This window comes from Cynara cardunculus (assembly GCF_001531365.2).
Source record: "Cynara cardunculus var. scolymus isolate 2C chromosome LG 15, CcrdV1, whole genome shotgun sequence".
NCBI lineage: Eukaryota > Viridiplantae > Streptophyta > Magnoliopsida > Asterales > Asteraceae > Cynara > Cynara cardunculus.
Window position 1 is genome coordinate 16,864,828 of NC_037542.1, and position 15,780 is coordinate 16,880,607.

The 15,780-nt window shown below is 32.6% G+C and overlaps 2 protein-coding genes across 2 annotated transcripts; one reads left to right on the forward strand and one right to left on the reverse strand.

Moving 5' to 3' along the window:
- Positions 1 to 3,223: 3,223 nt before the first annotated feature.
- On the forward strand, positions 3,224 to 4,107 carry LOC112528279 (protein LURP-one-related 11-like). The gene is made up of 2 exons (XM_025139274.1): positions 3,224 to 3,463; positions 3,581 to 4,107. The coding sequence occupies exons 1-2, from the start codon at positions 3,230 to 3,232 to the stop codon at positions 3,941 to 3,943; spliced, it is 597 nt and encodes a 198-aa protein (XP_024995042.1). The 5' UTR covers positions 3,224 to 3,229; the 3' UTR covers positions 3,944 to 4,107.
- Positions 4,108 to 6,070: 1,963 nt separating this feature from the next.
- Positions 6,071 to 12,557, reverse strand: LOC112527216 (myosin-11-like). Its single transcript, XM_025137695.1, has 9 exons — positions 12,021 to 12,557; positions 11,206 to 11,406; positions 10,976 to 11,098; positions 10,855 to 10,883; positions 10,668 to 10,770; positions 8,172 to 10,205; positions 7,093 to 7,230; positions 6,924 to 6,961; positions 6,071 to 6,430 (listed from the first exon to the last, which is right to left on the reverse strand). The coding sequence occupies exons 1-9, from the start codon at positions 12,096 to 12,098 to the stop codon at positions 6,238 to 6,240; spliced, it is 2,937 nt and encodes a 978-aa protein (XP_024993463.1). The 5' UTR covers positions 12,099 to 12,557; the 3' UTR covers positions 6,071 to 6,237.
- Between the last annotated feature and the right edge of the window lie 3,223 nt (positions 12,558 to 15,780).

Below are 15,780 nucleotides of genomic sequence, written 5' to 3' on the forward strand. Positions count from 1 at the left end.
TATATATATATTAAAAGAACAACCAATAATGATAAGGTGGATTCATATATCAAAGGTAATATTGATTCTTATTAATTTGATATATAAATATAATCATCGATTCATTTAGCTAACTTCAGTAATTTTAAAAAAGATTATTGTYACCATGCAACGCATGGTGTCAAACACTAGTTTAATTAAAAATCAATCAAATATTCTTCTAGTTTTTTCTTAGCTGTTACTTTTTCCAAAAAAATGCAATGTCTACTATTTGATATAAGCGAAGTACAATTTGATATAAACAACCATTTTTATATGGTTATTGTCTAAATTAACAACTAAATAAGTTTAAGGAATAAATAAAAAAATATTAAAATATTATTATTAATATTAATATAATAAACATATATTAACTTTTATTGAACATTTTGGTTCCTACATGGACAAAAAGTGCATACTTTGACTCTAACTCAAAAGTATGAAAATTATAAGAGAATAAATAAAAGAAAATTATGATATTTATTTAATACACGTTTAATATATAAAGTTAAAAAAAATTATTAAATAAATAAGAAAATATTTTCTTATTATTCATAATTTTCAATGAGAATATTTCTTAAGCAATTATTTTAAATTTTGTCATCAAATTATTAAATTCACACGAAACAAACGATAATGCATCATATTTTCATGATAAAACTAATTTATACATATATTGTAATAATCTTGACAACCGATATATTATAGGGGTGTTTGGGATTGCTTATTTGAAACAATTTATGCTTTTCTACAAAAACACTTGTTAACTTATTATAAGTTGTAAGAGTTTAACTTTTCCAAAAACTTCTTATTACTTGTTTGGCACTGGTATAAGTTGTTCATCCAAACACTCAAAAGTACTTATTACCTTGTGTCACATCGGAATAAGTCAATAAGTTGTTTTTATAAGCAATCTCAAACACCCCCTATATATTATTTCATATGGTCTTTCTTTATCTATGAGTTAAATTTAATATATTGATTAACATATATTTGTTTTACTATCTACATATTTTTTATGTGTTTGTAAAACAAAAAGTACAACGAAAAAGTTTTACATTGTGAACTAAATATATATGAAACAAACATATTGTGAAATAATATATATTAATCAATTATATTAAATTCTTGTATTAGATGAAAAAAATCATATGAAACAATACTTTATGACAATAGCTTTCACAATCATCACAATACACACACACACACACACACACACATATATATATATATATATATATATATATATATAGAGAGAGAGAGAGAGAGAGAGAGAGAGAAAGAGGGAGGAAAGATCATGCGAGAGAAATGGAAGAAGACATCTGAATCCTTGAGTACTTTTAATCTCACCCCCATCACATGATCATCTCGATGCATCTAATTAGTATTGATCTTCAATTATGATTGATCAAATAGTGGAAATCCCTTCTTACTCTCATCATAACTTCTATTTTCATCAGAACTTTAACCTATATAAATGAAAGATCATGTAAGAATAAAAATTAAAAGTGGAAAATTGAGACAAATAAAACAGTCAAAATATAGTGAATATATATATATATATATATATATATATATATATATTATTGAAAAAACCTGAAATTTTTTATTAAAAAATATGTATGTAAATTAACATTACAGTTTTACATATTTTATCATATAGTTCACATATGTATTATCAAATGTATTTTATCATATAGTTCACATATGTATTATCAAATGAATCTTTTAATAATTCAAATATTAATCTTACGTTCTCATAATAATCAGGGGCCGTTTACCAAACACATATTTAGTAAGCGCTTATTGATAAAATCTAACACTATTACATATTTACAGGGTATGATTTTAGTCCACGAAACGGTTTTACATGCAATAATTTATCCAGTAAGTGTCAACCGTGATAAGATTTTTCACCATCACTTATCTCGTAAGACTTCTGATCATTGCTTTCGTTCTTACCAGGTAAGATTCTTGGTCCTTATCATATTTATCCAGTAAGGTAACGTGACTTAATAAATGTTTATCCAGATAAACATATAATAAACGATCCCTTATCAGTTAATATTATTATTTAAACCAATCCATATATATATATATATATATATATATATATATGAATTTATTATTTTAATGCATCATATTTGGATAGATAAGCATCAAACAAGAAATAAATTAAACTGAAGATGACGTAAGCACTCACTCTTCAAATAAAAATAAAAATAATTATTTTCAGGATATTAAATATGTATTATTTTATTTAGTCAAACACACAACTTCAATATTAAAACCTAAATACTTTAAATTATTTCGAAAATAATAATGCATTAAACGTGAAAAATATGTCTTCATACCTTAAAAGTATTGTTTTTCAACCTCGTTTAATTGTTGACAAATAAGTGTTTTTTTTTAAATAAAAGACAGGTAAATAATTCATTACAGTTTTAAATAAATACAGCGTTTTTTTAATCATGAATGTTCGGATCAGTTTGTATGCATTTTATCTGATCCAGAAAGCTTGGAGAGCAGACAAGAAAATCCATAGTGGACTTGTAAGATTCAAACCAGTGATACTGTTAAACATCTGCATTGAAGTTAAACAACATGTTCTTGTAAAAACAGTAGAATGTTAGTTTATAAAGATATTTTTTTACATATTCTAAAAAGTTACATTCAACTCCATCAGCTTCTTTATTTGGGTGATTCCAACATTAGTTATATCATTAAAATATTCAGTATATTTAATATTTTAATAATATAAGCAATACTGTAATATTCAAAACGTAGAAACTGTTATGTCTAAATGCAGTTCTCTTTAAAGACATTGAATTCTAATTCTCTATTTGAATACATCTGTCAAAAATGTCGTTACCCGCTAAGACAGAAAATCCCAGTCCAGTTAAGATCAATCACCGACGAGTCAAATTTTCATCTCTATTCACTTACATGGAAAAGCGAATTACCAAATTACCCCACATTGTCACATTGATTTTGACATATTCTTTAAAGCCCAAAAGTGTCATTTTTATTTATTTTATATTATTTCTAGAAAAAAGGTTGAAGCCTATCACAAATTATGTGCAAATTATATATATATATATATATATATATATATAATATATACATATATATATATATATATATATATACACATATATATATATTGGAGCAAGTTGTTGAAAAGATGCAATAACACATTTCTTCTAAAAAAATGGCAAAAATATATCCCTCCATACCTTCATCTTCTTCATCCTCCTTTTGTTCCAATGAAAGAGAAACATATACCATATGGATGAAGTCACTTGTCATGAACTCGAATGGCTATACCGTCTACGATTCTAACGGAAATGTCGTTTTTCGTATCGATAATTACGATAACAAGAATAGCAGTGAAGTTTATTTGATGGATCTTCGTGGAAACATCGTATGCACAATTCTTCGAAAAGTAAGTTGGTTATCAGTGTACAAAAACAAACAGTTGTATAGATTTTGCTTTCAGACCAGTACTATCGCATCTTAGAAACAAACAGTGTCTTATAGTATTATTTGAATGATTTTGCAGAAATTATTGAGATTGGGGCTCTGGGATTGTTGCCATAGTAACGATTCTTGTAGGCCGTGGTTTAAAGTTGGAAAGGCATTCAATTTCTTCAAGAACGATTCAGTTTACGATGTTTTGGTTGGAACCAACGAGGCGCGAAATGATAGTAGCTTGAATCATAGAATGGAAGGATCGGTCCATGGTTTGGAGTTTAAAATAACTGACGGTGCAGGGAGAGTCAGAGCGGAGGTACAACGAAAGCGGTCGTCTTCAGGTGTCGTGTTGGGCGAAGACGTGTTGTGCGTGACCGTTGAGCCTGGTGTGAATCATATCTTTGTATTGGCTCTTGTTGCAATACAAGGATTAATCCATCGGAAAATGTAGATATCTTTTTATTTTTGGTCTTTGTACAAAATGTATGCATCACATTTTATGCAAACGAACTAGATTTTATACAGATGACAATGACTTTTTTACTGTAGATTTTGTTGTCAACTGATATCTATTTGTGAATGTATTTTTGATTCATTTCTCTGTAGAAAAAAGGATCAAATAAATCAGTGTTTGGATTTGTGATTGAGTGCGTGTTTCATTTCTTGTAATTGTCATTTTCGATACTGAATTTTGTGTTCGTTATGGTTTTAATCTCTTTTATTTTGTCATTTTCGATACTGAATTTTGTGTTCGTTGTAGTTTTAATCTCTTTTATTTTGTCGTTGTCGATTGTTTCACCGACTAATCGGCTATATCTGTTCAAATAATTAGAAATTATAATAATTTATAGATTATTAATATTAATCATATATTATTGTATCGTCTATTAAATAATAAAAGCATCATATATAATTATAAGAATAAGAATAAACCACAAATTTGGTCCATAAGGTTTGTCGAAAATAACACTTTTTTGTTCTTGTACTTTTGAAATTACAAGATAGGCCACTGTCATTTGCCAAAATGTCTAGATTTGGTTTCTCCTCTAACGACCGTTAATGAACTTCGTTAAATCAACAATATTTTTAATTTCTTTACCCAATCAAAATAATTATATGATGTCGATTTCTGACTTCATGTGGCTTTTGATTGAATAAAAGAAAAAAAGTATAATTTAATGAAATGTTTTTCATTTAACGGAATTTTTTTAACGATCGTTAGAGTGAGTAACAAAATCTGAACGATTTTGCAAACTATTTTGTAATTTCAAAATTGGAGGGACAAAAAGTGTCATTTTTCACAAACCACAGGTACCAGATTTGTATTTTACTTTAATAATAAAACTACCCTTTGCAGCTCACAAACGGATACGATGTGATCCACGACGTGGGGTGCACCTCTTTTATGGGCGTGACGATGGAATTTTTGTGTTTTTCCGATTTGGACGATATTTTTATATTGAAATTTTATATTTTTTAATTATAAAATAAAATATATATCGTTATATAACGGATCCCGAAATTATAAGAATTTGATTGAAGTCAAACAAGAAATACATTATTGACTAGAATGAATCTTCAGTTTGAACACGGAAGTGTGTTTTCGGTGTACAATGTGAAGTCCTTACAACACACATATTTGATGGTTCACAAAAATAAATGTGCATCCAATACAGAGTAGAAAGACAGTGATAGAAAACAATACTGATATTTATGTGAAAACCCAAATCAGAAGAAAAAAAGGGGTGAAGAAGGTAAAGGGGAGGAGGCCCTTCACGACCGTAAAGGACTCTCATTTCACGATCCTAAAATAAAGCATCGGCAAGCTTGCCAAAGAGGCAAGGTATATGTTGCAACATGCTTTTACATGCTTTTGATCTTACTTTTATACATTGGACGTATTTATTATCAGTTTAATGAGACTTATAGCTTACTTCTTTAGCTATACATGATTGTTTGATAGTGACTTAATAATATAGAAAATGACTTATTCACTAAGCTTTTAGGGGGAAGTTTTACACATAAATGCAGAGGTTTTTTTTCTTCCAAATTCGCCCCTCCTTGTTAAAACACACACTCATTCTATCCATTAAAAAACCATTATAAACAAAAACTTTATCAATATACACAGACAGATTAATACACACAAACAATTTTATCCATACAAAACCTAATGGAAAACCAACCAAGCTACCCTTCCATCATGTTGTACAAAATTAAGATCAAGTAATCTTGTGGGGTTATAGTTGAACCGACAATAACGCTTAGGTCTTTAGGGATCCTACTCACAGGTCATCGATTTCAGTCATGCAAGACCCTTGGGGATTTTCCTGCCTGTTCTCTAGGACCCCTGGAATCAATCGAGGTACGAGCAAACTGATCCAAACACCCATGGTTAACAAAAACAAAATAAAGGTCAAGAAACACCATCCTTGATGCATAAACTACAACAACTCAACCACCAATTTCAGTAAACAATCAAAACTTTGCAACAAATCAAATAGCAATCATAGTTCTATTTCATTCTCATAACTTTATATATATAAGTTTATATGTAAGATTTATGACAAGATCTAAGGGAAGTAGAACAAAATCATGGATTGATTATTGGGAGGCTTAATTAGCATGCTAATCTACATGTAATATCTTCAAGGGAAAAAAAAACCCAAAAAAGAAATCAAGAAAAGAATACCATTTATACCAATTTACATATTTCTTCGTACGCAGATAAACCGTGCACCATCGCTAGCATTTCTTCGTGTTCTTGAGGTTTCGTAGGCTCATTACAAGCTGTTGCCTTTCACCTTCTACTTCTGCAAACTTTAGACTTATTTCCGAATATCGTTCTTGCATTTCCTTCAATTCTACTTCCATAGATTTGTTTATGTTCAATAATGCCGACATTTCTTCATCTCCAGTCTTCTTTATCTCATCATCGCTACAACAATCAGATAAAAGATCGGTTTCTGTCTAATATACGAGAAATGGAAATGTTGCTAACCAAAAAAATGGTACATATGATTGGAACATAATTCTCCACAAAACAACCGGAATATTATAATTTATAAAGTAGTTAATGAATGTTGTAGTGGGGATCACTTTTGAAAGTATAGGTGAATTGCATTTACAGGTGTATAGATGACAATTGTAAAAGCACAACTGAAAACATATTCATTACAGGTATGTGGATGGTCACTTGCAAAATACTGACGTGGAAGTACTACTTGCAAAAGTGCTTTTAGCCAAGTCAGCATTAAGTAGCACTGCTATATTGGTACTTTAAGAATATTAAACTCATAAAAAGTAGATTTTGCAAGTTTCGGGCTATTTCAGTGAATTGAGTAGAAAAGTGGCTATAAAATGAATCGAGACAATTTCCCTAAAACAACCACCCTATAGGAAATTCACATATAGGAGCAATTTTTACGTACCTAGTGATTGCGGGATTCGGATTTTCAGCTCTAGATACCTGTGATCGAAGATGAATAATCATATTCACGTCGGATAAAGATAGAGAAATCTGTGAACTTTGAAATGGAAATGGAAAGATAAAGAAATCTTTGAACTTTTTGTCAAGAACTTTCTGTGTTCTGAAGTTACCTGTTGGTTTTCGGTGTTTTGATCAAGAACCTTTAATCGTCTTACCAACTCTTCGATTTTCTGCTGCAGATCTTTTTCTTTCTCAAGAAACGAAGCTTCACAGCGTTCTAATGCAGTTTCCTTGAGCTTTATTTGACCCTGATTCAAAAAGTTCCAACATTAGCACAGCTGCATGCAAGCAAGAGCATACACAATACCATCCAAAACCCAAAATGAAAATTGCAACATCTGACTTTTTATCGAAAGTCTTGGCGCCAATTGTATCATCGATCTTTTGTACAAATGACAACTGGTAGATAAGCAATTTCAAAACTTTCCAAACCTAGAAATGGGATGAACAGATAACCAAACACCAAGCTAAGGGGCTGTTTGGTTGGTTTTTCATTAAGACCCCGTTTGTTAGTAGCTTAACGAGCTTAATGGGACTCGCAACTTATTCGGTTAGCTAGATATGACTGTTTGGTAGTGGCTTAATGATATATAAAATGGCTTATTCAGTAAGCTTCTAGGAGGCGGGCTTTATGCAGAAAGCCAAGTTTTTTACAAACATGTCCTTCCTAATTAAAAAACATGCTCATTTCATCTATGGAAACCCCCTCCGAAACAAAAATCTTCTCAATCTATACAGAGAGATCAATCCACAAAGACAACTAGGACTTAATTGAAAACCAACCAAACAGCCCCCATGTCCTGTATGGATAAAGTTGTATGTGTGAATTAATCTATCTGTATAGATTATAAAGATTTTTGTTTGGGAAGGTTTTCATAGATAGAAGAAGCATGTTTTTTTAAGTGGGAGGGGCAGCTTTGGAAAATACTTGTTTTCTGCATAAAGCTCCCCCTGAAAGCTTACTGAATAATCCCCTTTCTATATCAATAAGCCACTACCAAACAATCATGTATAGCTGACCGAAAAAGATGTGGGTCCCATTAAGCTCATTAAGCTGCTAACAAACAGACCCTAACCCAGTATATCCCACGTGGAGGTGCGGTTGGGAGGGTAATTTTTGTATGCCAACCGGACCTCTATCCGCAAAAGAGTAAAACAGTTGTTTCTGTGAAACGGGAACAAATATCACCTCAAGATTTTTGATTCTGTCCTTCATATTGGTGACCTCTTTCGCGCTCCGAGGAACAGGTTTATTGTTTCTCGGGATTGTTTTGTTTCCATCCAAAGCCATGGCTCGAGTATTACCATCCTTGAGCTTTTTCTCTATGTTACTCATTGCTTCATCTTTCTTCTTGAGATCGCCTTTCAGTTGAGATACTTGTTTCCTCAGGTTTTCCTTCTCCAATTCATACTCTTTAAAAAACAGTTTCATTTCATTGCATCGAGATTTCAGACGTTCTGTTTCCGATTGCAGCTTTTCAACTTCGTGCTCCTTTTCATTCTTAACTTTTCTCAGCTCGCTCAACTCATTCTTTGAACTCTCAAGTTCCGTTTTAACCAAACGAACCTCATTTTCAAGATCCTTTCTTTCACCTTCAAGATTCTGATTCTCGGCTTTTAGCTTCTCAACCTTGGCTCGGCAACTAGTTTCTTGATGTTCAAGATCATCAGACATGTTTTCGATCTGTTTCTCCATCTCCACTATTTGTTTAGACTTTACGGTTATTTGGTTCGAAAGATAAACCAATTTATCTTCGTAGTGATCTCCAAGATACCGCAAGTCTTCTTGGACTTTCTTGACCGTCTCTTCAAGATGCCTTTTCTCCACCCGAAGTTGATTGGCCTCATCCATGGCTTTCATGGCTGCATTCTCGTTTTCTTGAAAAGCCGATGACATTTCCGTGGAGAGCCTTCTAAATTCCTCCTGAAGTTTCCCTGCTGTACTAGCGTTTTGCAGTTTCACTTTTCTCAAGTTTTCCTCTGCTCGAATGGCTCTCTGCTCCTGCTCGACTTTTGCATGCATAAGATCTTCCACATCCACCTCAAACCCGTGAGCTTGATTCTCCAAATCTTCCTCCAGATTCTTGACATGGGTTTCGAGTTCTCTAATGGCAAGAATCGATTCAGACAATTCTTTAGATTTCATTTTGAGCTCATTGTCTAAGTTCTCTATCTGGGATTCGAGTTCGTTTACTGTGGCATAAGATGTTGAACATTCATATTGCATCTTCAATTGTTCCTGAAGTTGACTTTGTTCAAGCTTGTAAGACATATCGTGGTTTTCCTGCTTCAAAATCTCGTAATCGAGTGCAATCTGCTCCATCTGAATTTCGAGCTCGTCTTTATCTCTTTTGTATGACTCTACTTCAGCATAAAGATCGATTATCTTTTGCTCTTGTAAATATACATCTTTCAACCCACTGTGTTCTCTAACAATCTCTTCTAAAGCCTTTTGATCTTCATCATCATCTATCTCGGATTTTGAGTTGGGTTTCGGAGCAATAGAACATTTTGAATCCTTCTGTTCCAGCATCTCATCTAGATCGCGAACAGCAAGAATCAACTCTGCATTTGATTCTTGCGTTTTCTGAAGTTGTAAACGGAGATTAGAATTCAAATCCTTTTCATAATTCAGTTCTTGTCTCAGTTCATCAACAAGAGCCCAAGGATCCCCTCCTTCGATCAACAACTTATTATCGGCTTTCACTTTGGTTTCTACGTTTTTCTGATACGCCTTCATCTTTTCACACTCATCCTTCAACGCATTTCGCTCTTCCTTAAGATTAGCTACTTCCCTTGAAAGATCTTGACCCTTTTTGCCCTCCTTCACGATTTGCTTACGAAGGGTCTGTAATTCCAAATCCGAAACATCAGCTTGCCGAGCCAAAACCACAAGTTCGGCTTTAAGCTTTGTGATGATATCGTCCGGAGAACCCTCTTCTGATATTTCTCTTAAAAGGGTCTCTCCTGGACTTATCATGGAAGAATCATCGGTACTTAATTCGTGAGTCGAACCATCTAACCAATCCCACTGTGACGATGATCTCGGATGTTCTTCAGATATTGTTGTTGTTGAGGATTCATGAGCCAGTTTCGTGTTCTTGGGTTCGGGTTCTCGTGGGGTATCAAGTCCCGAGCTGCTATCCGAACACGACAGCGTGATGTCGGATCCAATGGATGCACCACGATCTCTGTTAATGTTATCATTCAAAGCTTCATGATCCTGATTAAAGATGAAATCCCATATAAGTAGATACAAACGAACATATAAATTCCATGCATTTGGTACACGGATGAAAGAACTCTGAAGGGTTTTAAGGTTTTAATTTGGGGAAATTGACAAAAATAGCCAATCCACCAAAGTCAATTCACTTTATAGCCACTTCAGGACCCTATTTCCCCAAATAGCGAACGTTTACGCAAAATCCTTAGGATTGATTTCGGCCAAAAAAAAAAAGATTTTAGAAACAAAATCAAACCTTACACATAATGCTTAAGGTTTCTGCACAAACTATGGCTATTTGGGGAAGTTGGTTCCTGAAATGGCTTAAAAGTGAAAGGACTTTGGTGGATTGGCTATTTTTGTCAATTTCCCTTTAATTTGACATGGGTAGTTTAGTAATTTATCAATCTTGTCACGTCTCATTGATTTAGTTGTTAGCTAGGTAGGTGAAATAGAGCTTACTTCATTAGACTCGACCCGAATGCTTCCTTCTATATCACCATTGCTGAATTCTGACCTCAAACTCTTATTATCTCCATTTGCATTTGCACTTCCATCAACCTCCCTATAAATTCACAACTTTGCATTCAACATTTATGAGAAAATAAACAAAATTATTGAAGTAAAACATCATGAAATCCATTTTTACCTTTGATCTTGCACCCTTTGGATCGATACCTAATTCAAACAACATCTACAACCATTAAACTCGAAAGAAAGAAAGAATCCACTTGAAATTTTCTAAAAATGGATTGGTTGAAGGGACTAACATGTAATACACTTGTGGATTTTGCATTTTTGAGAGGTAAAGACAGAGAAGAAAGCTTTGTAGCCTCAGCATAACTTGCAAAATCAACCGAAACTTCTCCAACAACACCAAAAATAGAAGAACCCTACAAGATGTAAAGAAAAACCCACAAAAGAAAACTGGTTTTCAATCAACTTCTTTGATTTGGATGCATAAAAGCCATCTCAATGAGTCTGCAAGAATAATATATACCGTTGCCACAACAAAACGATAGATTTTCTCATTGAACTTTCCAGTTTTTTGATCTCGAGTGTACTTCACAGTTTCGTAATGTGGTTTTTCCCAGTAGCAAGTTCCATCTCTAACTTTTGCTTTCTCTAACCTTGCTGTTGGTTTTCCGACATCACCTGGAATCACAGATATTGTCAAAGCATCTCCTCCAATCTGTGTTAGCTGCATATACAGAAAGAATAACCCAATAAGGATCTTGCAGCCAACAAATGCTAAGATGAATCTTTTTTATCACTTGGCTGCAAAGAAAATGTAATAGAACAAGAACACATAATGAATCTTGATGTTTACATGATCTAAAAGAGAATGATTTTGACCCAATTTCATAAAAATATCAATAGTTGAGGCAAAGTTGAGTTCTTTAGATTTGCAGAAACTGAATCAGATCTCCTAAGTGTCACAATTGAAACAAAACCCTGATGGCTGAAGCATTGAACCAATGTTTTCTGAGCCCAATTCACATATATTATAATCAACCCTAAGAAGTGCAGGAAATAAGTACCCATTGATTTCTTTTTTTGTTTGCTTTCTTTGGAAATATAAGATGAAATAGATGTCCGTATATATCATTTTCTTGTTAATTTCTGTATTATATCAATTCGTTTTCAAGAAAGAGAATGCCTGATAAAAAAATCACAAAACTTCCTCTCTTAGTCAATTCATCGAACATATTATCTGCAATCAATTTTTCAATATATACATACACATATACACAAACACATATACATACATATATATGTATGTATGTGGGAGGGGGGGGGGGGAGATAACATCACCTGCGTTGCATGAAACTGCAATTTAATTACAGTTTTGATCTTGTTCTTGTCGCTCCTCCATCTCGCCGACTTGAACATTTTCTTTCCTATCTCTCACTCAGTCACTCTCTTCAAATCTGTATATGATGTTACTCAAATCCACATTTGTAAATTAAAAATTCTCCTGAAATAATTCAACAAAATTCTGCAACCTCATCGGAGCTCCGGCGAAATTGCCGGAAAAATGGTCAAATCCTTTGTTACAACACACCCATCTTGAAATTTTCACAAACCCAACACCGATCAACTCACCGAGAGATCAATTCTTACACACCCTACCCGTGTCACCTTAAATAACAAAAACCCAATTCAATTCATGAATTTAGAACCTCAATAAACACAGAAAGATTGAGATATAAACCGAGTTGACACAATGCGAGTCCAACCCAGTAAAGATTTGAGGGTTTTTTTGGGAGGTCGGAGAGACTTGTCTACATTGAAGAGCTCGTGAATATATTTAAGAATGAACATGAAAGCTCACAAGCAAGCTGAGCAGATCTAAAGAAGAGTCCTTCTCTCTCTCTTTCACACACACACACACACACACACAATATGAATAAATCAAGTATTTGTACATCTACAGTTTGTTGGAAAGGAAGAACTCATTAAATGTTGCGGATTCATCCCATTTAATAAATAGAAAGAGGGTTTGGGATAAATTACCAAAAAGTGAAAAAGGAAGCTTCTCTTAGATTTGTTACCCTAAAAAGATTATTCCTTAAATTTTCTTGAAAACAAAGAAATCTTTAAAGATTACTATGCTTCAAAAGAATAATACCAAGGGACTCTTTATTAAGAGACTTTCATGATATAATGTAAAATGAAATATAATTGTTTGGTAGTTGTGTACAATGAAAATAGGGCTCTTAATGGTTAAGAGAGATTCAAGATACAAAATCATTCAGAGAGTTTTAAAATCATTAAGAGGTAGACTTTTTTTTTTCCCAAACAAGATTCATCCCTTAACGATTCAGAGATTGCCTCTTAATGGAACTACTAAGAGATAAACAAACAACCCCTAAAAATCATAATCGAACGAGGCCAGACCCAAATCGGTCCCTACCAGTCCCATTCCATTTTGGCCATCTCATTGATGTTCAGGCCAACTTGTTAGCACCTCGACAAATCCAAAAACCCTGGAAAACAGATATGACATCTCCAGTGACACTACAGGACGGTAATTTCTAAGAAAAATCTCTAAAGAATCAAACCTTATTGTCAGTGGAGTAGTTTGATGACCTTGAAGACGGGCCGTTTATTGATAATTAAATCTTTGCCTAAAAAGATAATTACTTAGGGGCCGTTTACCAAACACTTACTTGGTAAGTGCTTACCGGATAAATCTTATCGGATGAACATGAGAAGGGCTAAGAATCTTATCGGATAAGAGCAATGAAAAGGATAGAGAGTCTTACTCGGTAAGTAAGAATGACGACTCTTACTCAAGTAAACACTTACCCAGTAACTTGTTGCATTCGATATGTTTTGATGTACTAAAATCTTACGTATCAAAATAAATTATAATGTTGAATCGTATCAATAAGCACTCATCGGGTAAGCATTTAGGTAAACGGCCCCTTAGATAAATTGGATATTTTTGTGTTGAAATTTAATTACAATTGCTTTGTCGTTAAGTGCTTAATATATATATATATATATATATATATATATATATATATATATTGGTTTTAAAATTATGGTAAGAGTAAAGAGTCATTGTTTATGGATGAAAGTCAATGATATTGGGTGTAGAGCTTAATTTAAATTCTAAAATGATTCTTAATTTAATTTTAAAAATGATTGAAATTAAATTTTATAAATTCTATCATTGAATATTACAAGGAACATTAAAGTGGCATTTTATTGAAAGAATGAACAAATTTAAAGGGAGGAGCAAAGTCAAGACACTCAAGTGGTTGTATTATTTCTTTATTTATTTTAATAATTTTTGTATTTTCAATAATTTTTATTTGTTTTTAAAAAATGAACTAATTAAACTTGTTAGTTGATTAGTGTCATGCATTTTAAATGGGACACATTAGAGCTCTCGTATTTGATTACTGTTATCGTTTTAAGACCTCTTATATGTTACATGTGTTTGGTTTCGAATGTTTTACAAGAGACGTTCAATAATTGTTTTGAAGTTTTTTGAGATTAAGGGGTCATTTACCAAACGCTTACCCGGGTAAGCATTTATCAAGTCATATTACCTTACTGGGTGAGTATGGCAAGGACCAAAAGTCTTACCCGATAAGAACAAGACAAAGAACAATAGTCTTACCCGATAAGTGAATGTGACGACTCTTACAATGGTAAGAGTTTATCGGGTAAATTATTACATATGATACCGTTTTGGTGGACCAAAATCTTACCCGATAAGTAAGTAATAATGTTGAATTTTACCGGTAATCACTTATTGAGTAAGTTTTTTGTAAACGGTCCCGAAGATATTTTAGCAAGTATTATAAGTCTTATAACGTCTTTTATAAGGTTGAGGGTTGGGTTAGACCGTTTTTTGGCCATCTCTAGATAGAAGTGCTAGCATAGGCTCGAGAGTAGAAGCTAAACTGGTCCAAACTTGAAGCTGCCAAATCAACTCAAATTTCAGTAACACAAACAGTTCTAATCAAAACATGAACTGTATTTAAATAAAGGTTTTTAGTTTTATATCATTTTAAATTAAAATATGTTTTTTTTATTGACATCGTCCATGTTATTGTTATAAATAAATAAAATAAGGGCCTTGATTCAACAAATGCATACCAATAATGCATTATACCCATAGCTCCAACTCTAATCAATAGAATCCAAAATGCAATTTCTTAATACATTTATCATTTTATTTAATTTTTATATTATCCAATGGCAAAGTCGTGATTTTTGTTGAATGAGTGCACATTTAAGGTGGATTAAAAGCCCGCAAAGTCGTCCGATGTGTTTTTAGTCATATCACATGTTTCAAATGACCTTTTAAAATTTTGTGGTTGATTTCGAAGTATTTTTTAAGTTTTTTGATTTTTTTCGAGAGACTTTTTTGTTTGACGTTCCTTGTATTTTCTAATATTAAAGAGCATTGTTTAAAGTTTTAACGTGTACACCTTTCATAACTCCAAAAAGATTTACTTGTAAAAATTAATCGAGCAAGTGCAGAGGACCCCGCTCAGTAAATCGTAGGTCCCTCCTAATATTATCCGACTTTTGTTCTTAATACTTACTATAATACTAATACATTTTTTTTATCAACCTGGATATTCCGAGCCGACTAATCCCAGGGAGACCACATGCTTTATAGATAGCCCGGAGTCACCGCATTTGAAACTCCGTGGCCACAAGAGGATTTTTATTCTTCATTGGTTTTGAACCTGAGACCTCCTGGTACTTTTGACCTTTTGAGTCAAGCTCAAACCAATCTGGCATCACCCTTGTGGTTAATACTAATACATTTGATCTCTACTAGAATGGTACTCGCGCAATGCAGCGAGATACATCTCGATTTTAATGTTTTGTTTTATTTTGTCTTCATCGCTGTTATAATATGATTTTATGTGGTACTAAAAAAAGGATAATGCTTTTATCTTTTTAATAAAATATAAATTTGAAGGTATAACAAATTTTTGAAAAAAAAAATATCCATTTTAGTATCAAATTGAATTTTTTTGTGTAATTTCTTTAATTTAATTTTTTATTATAATTTAGATTTAATAACAAAGTCATTTATTTT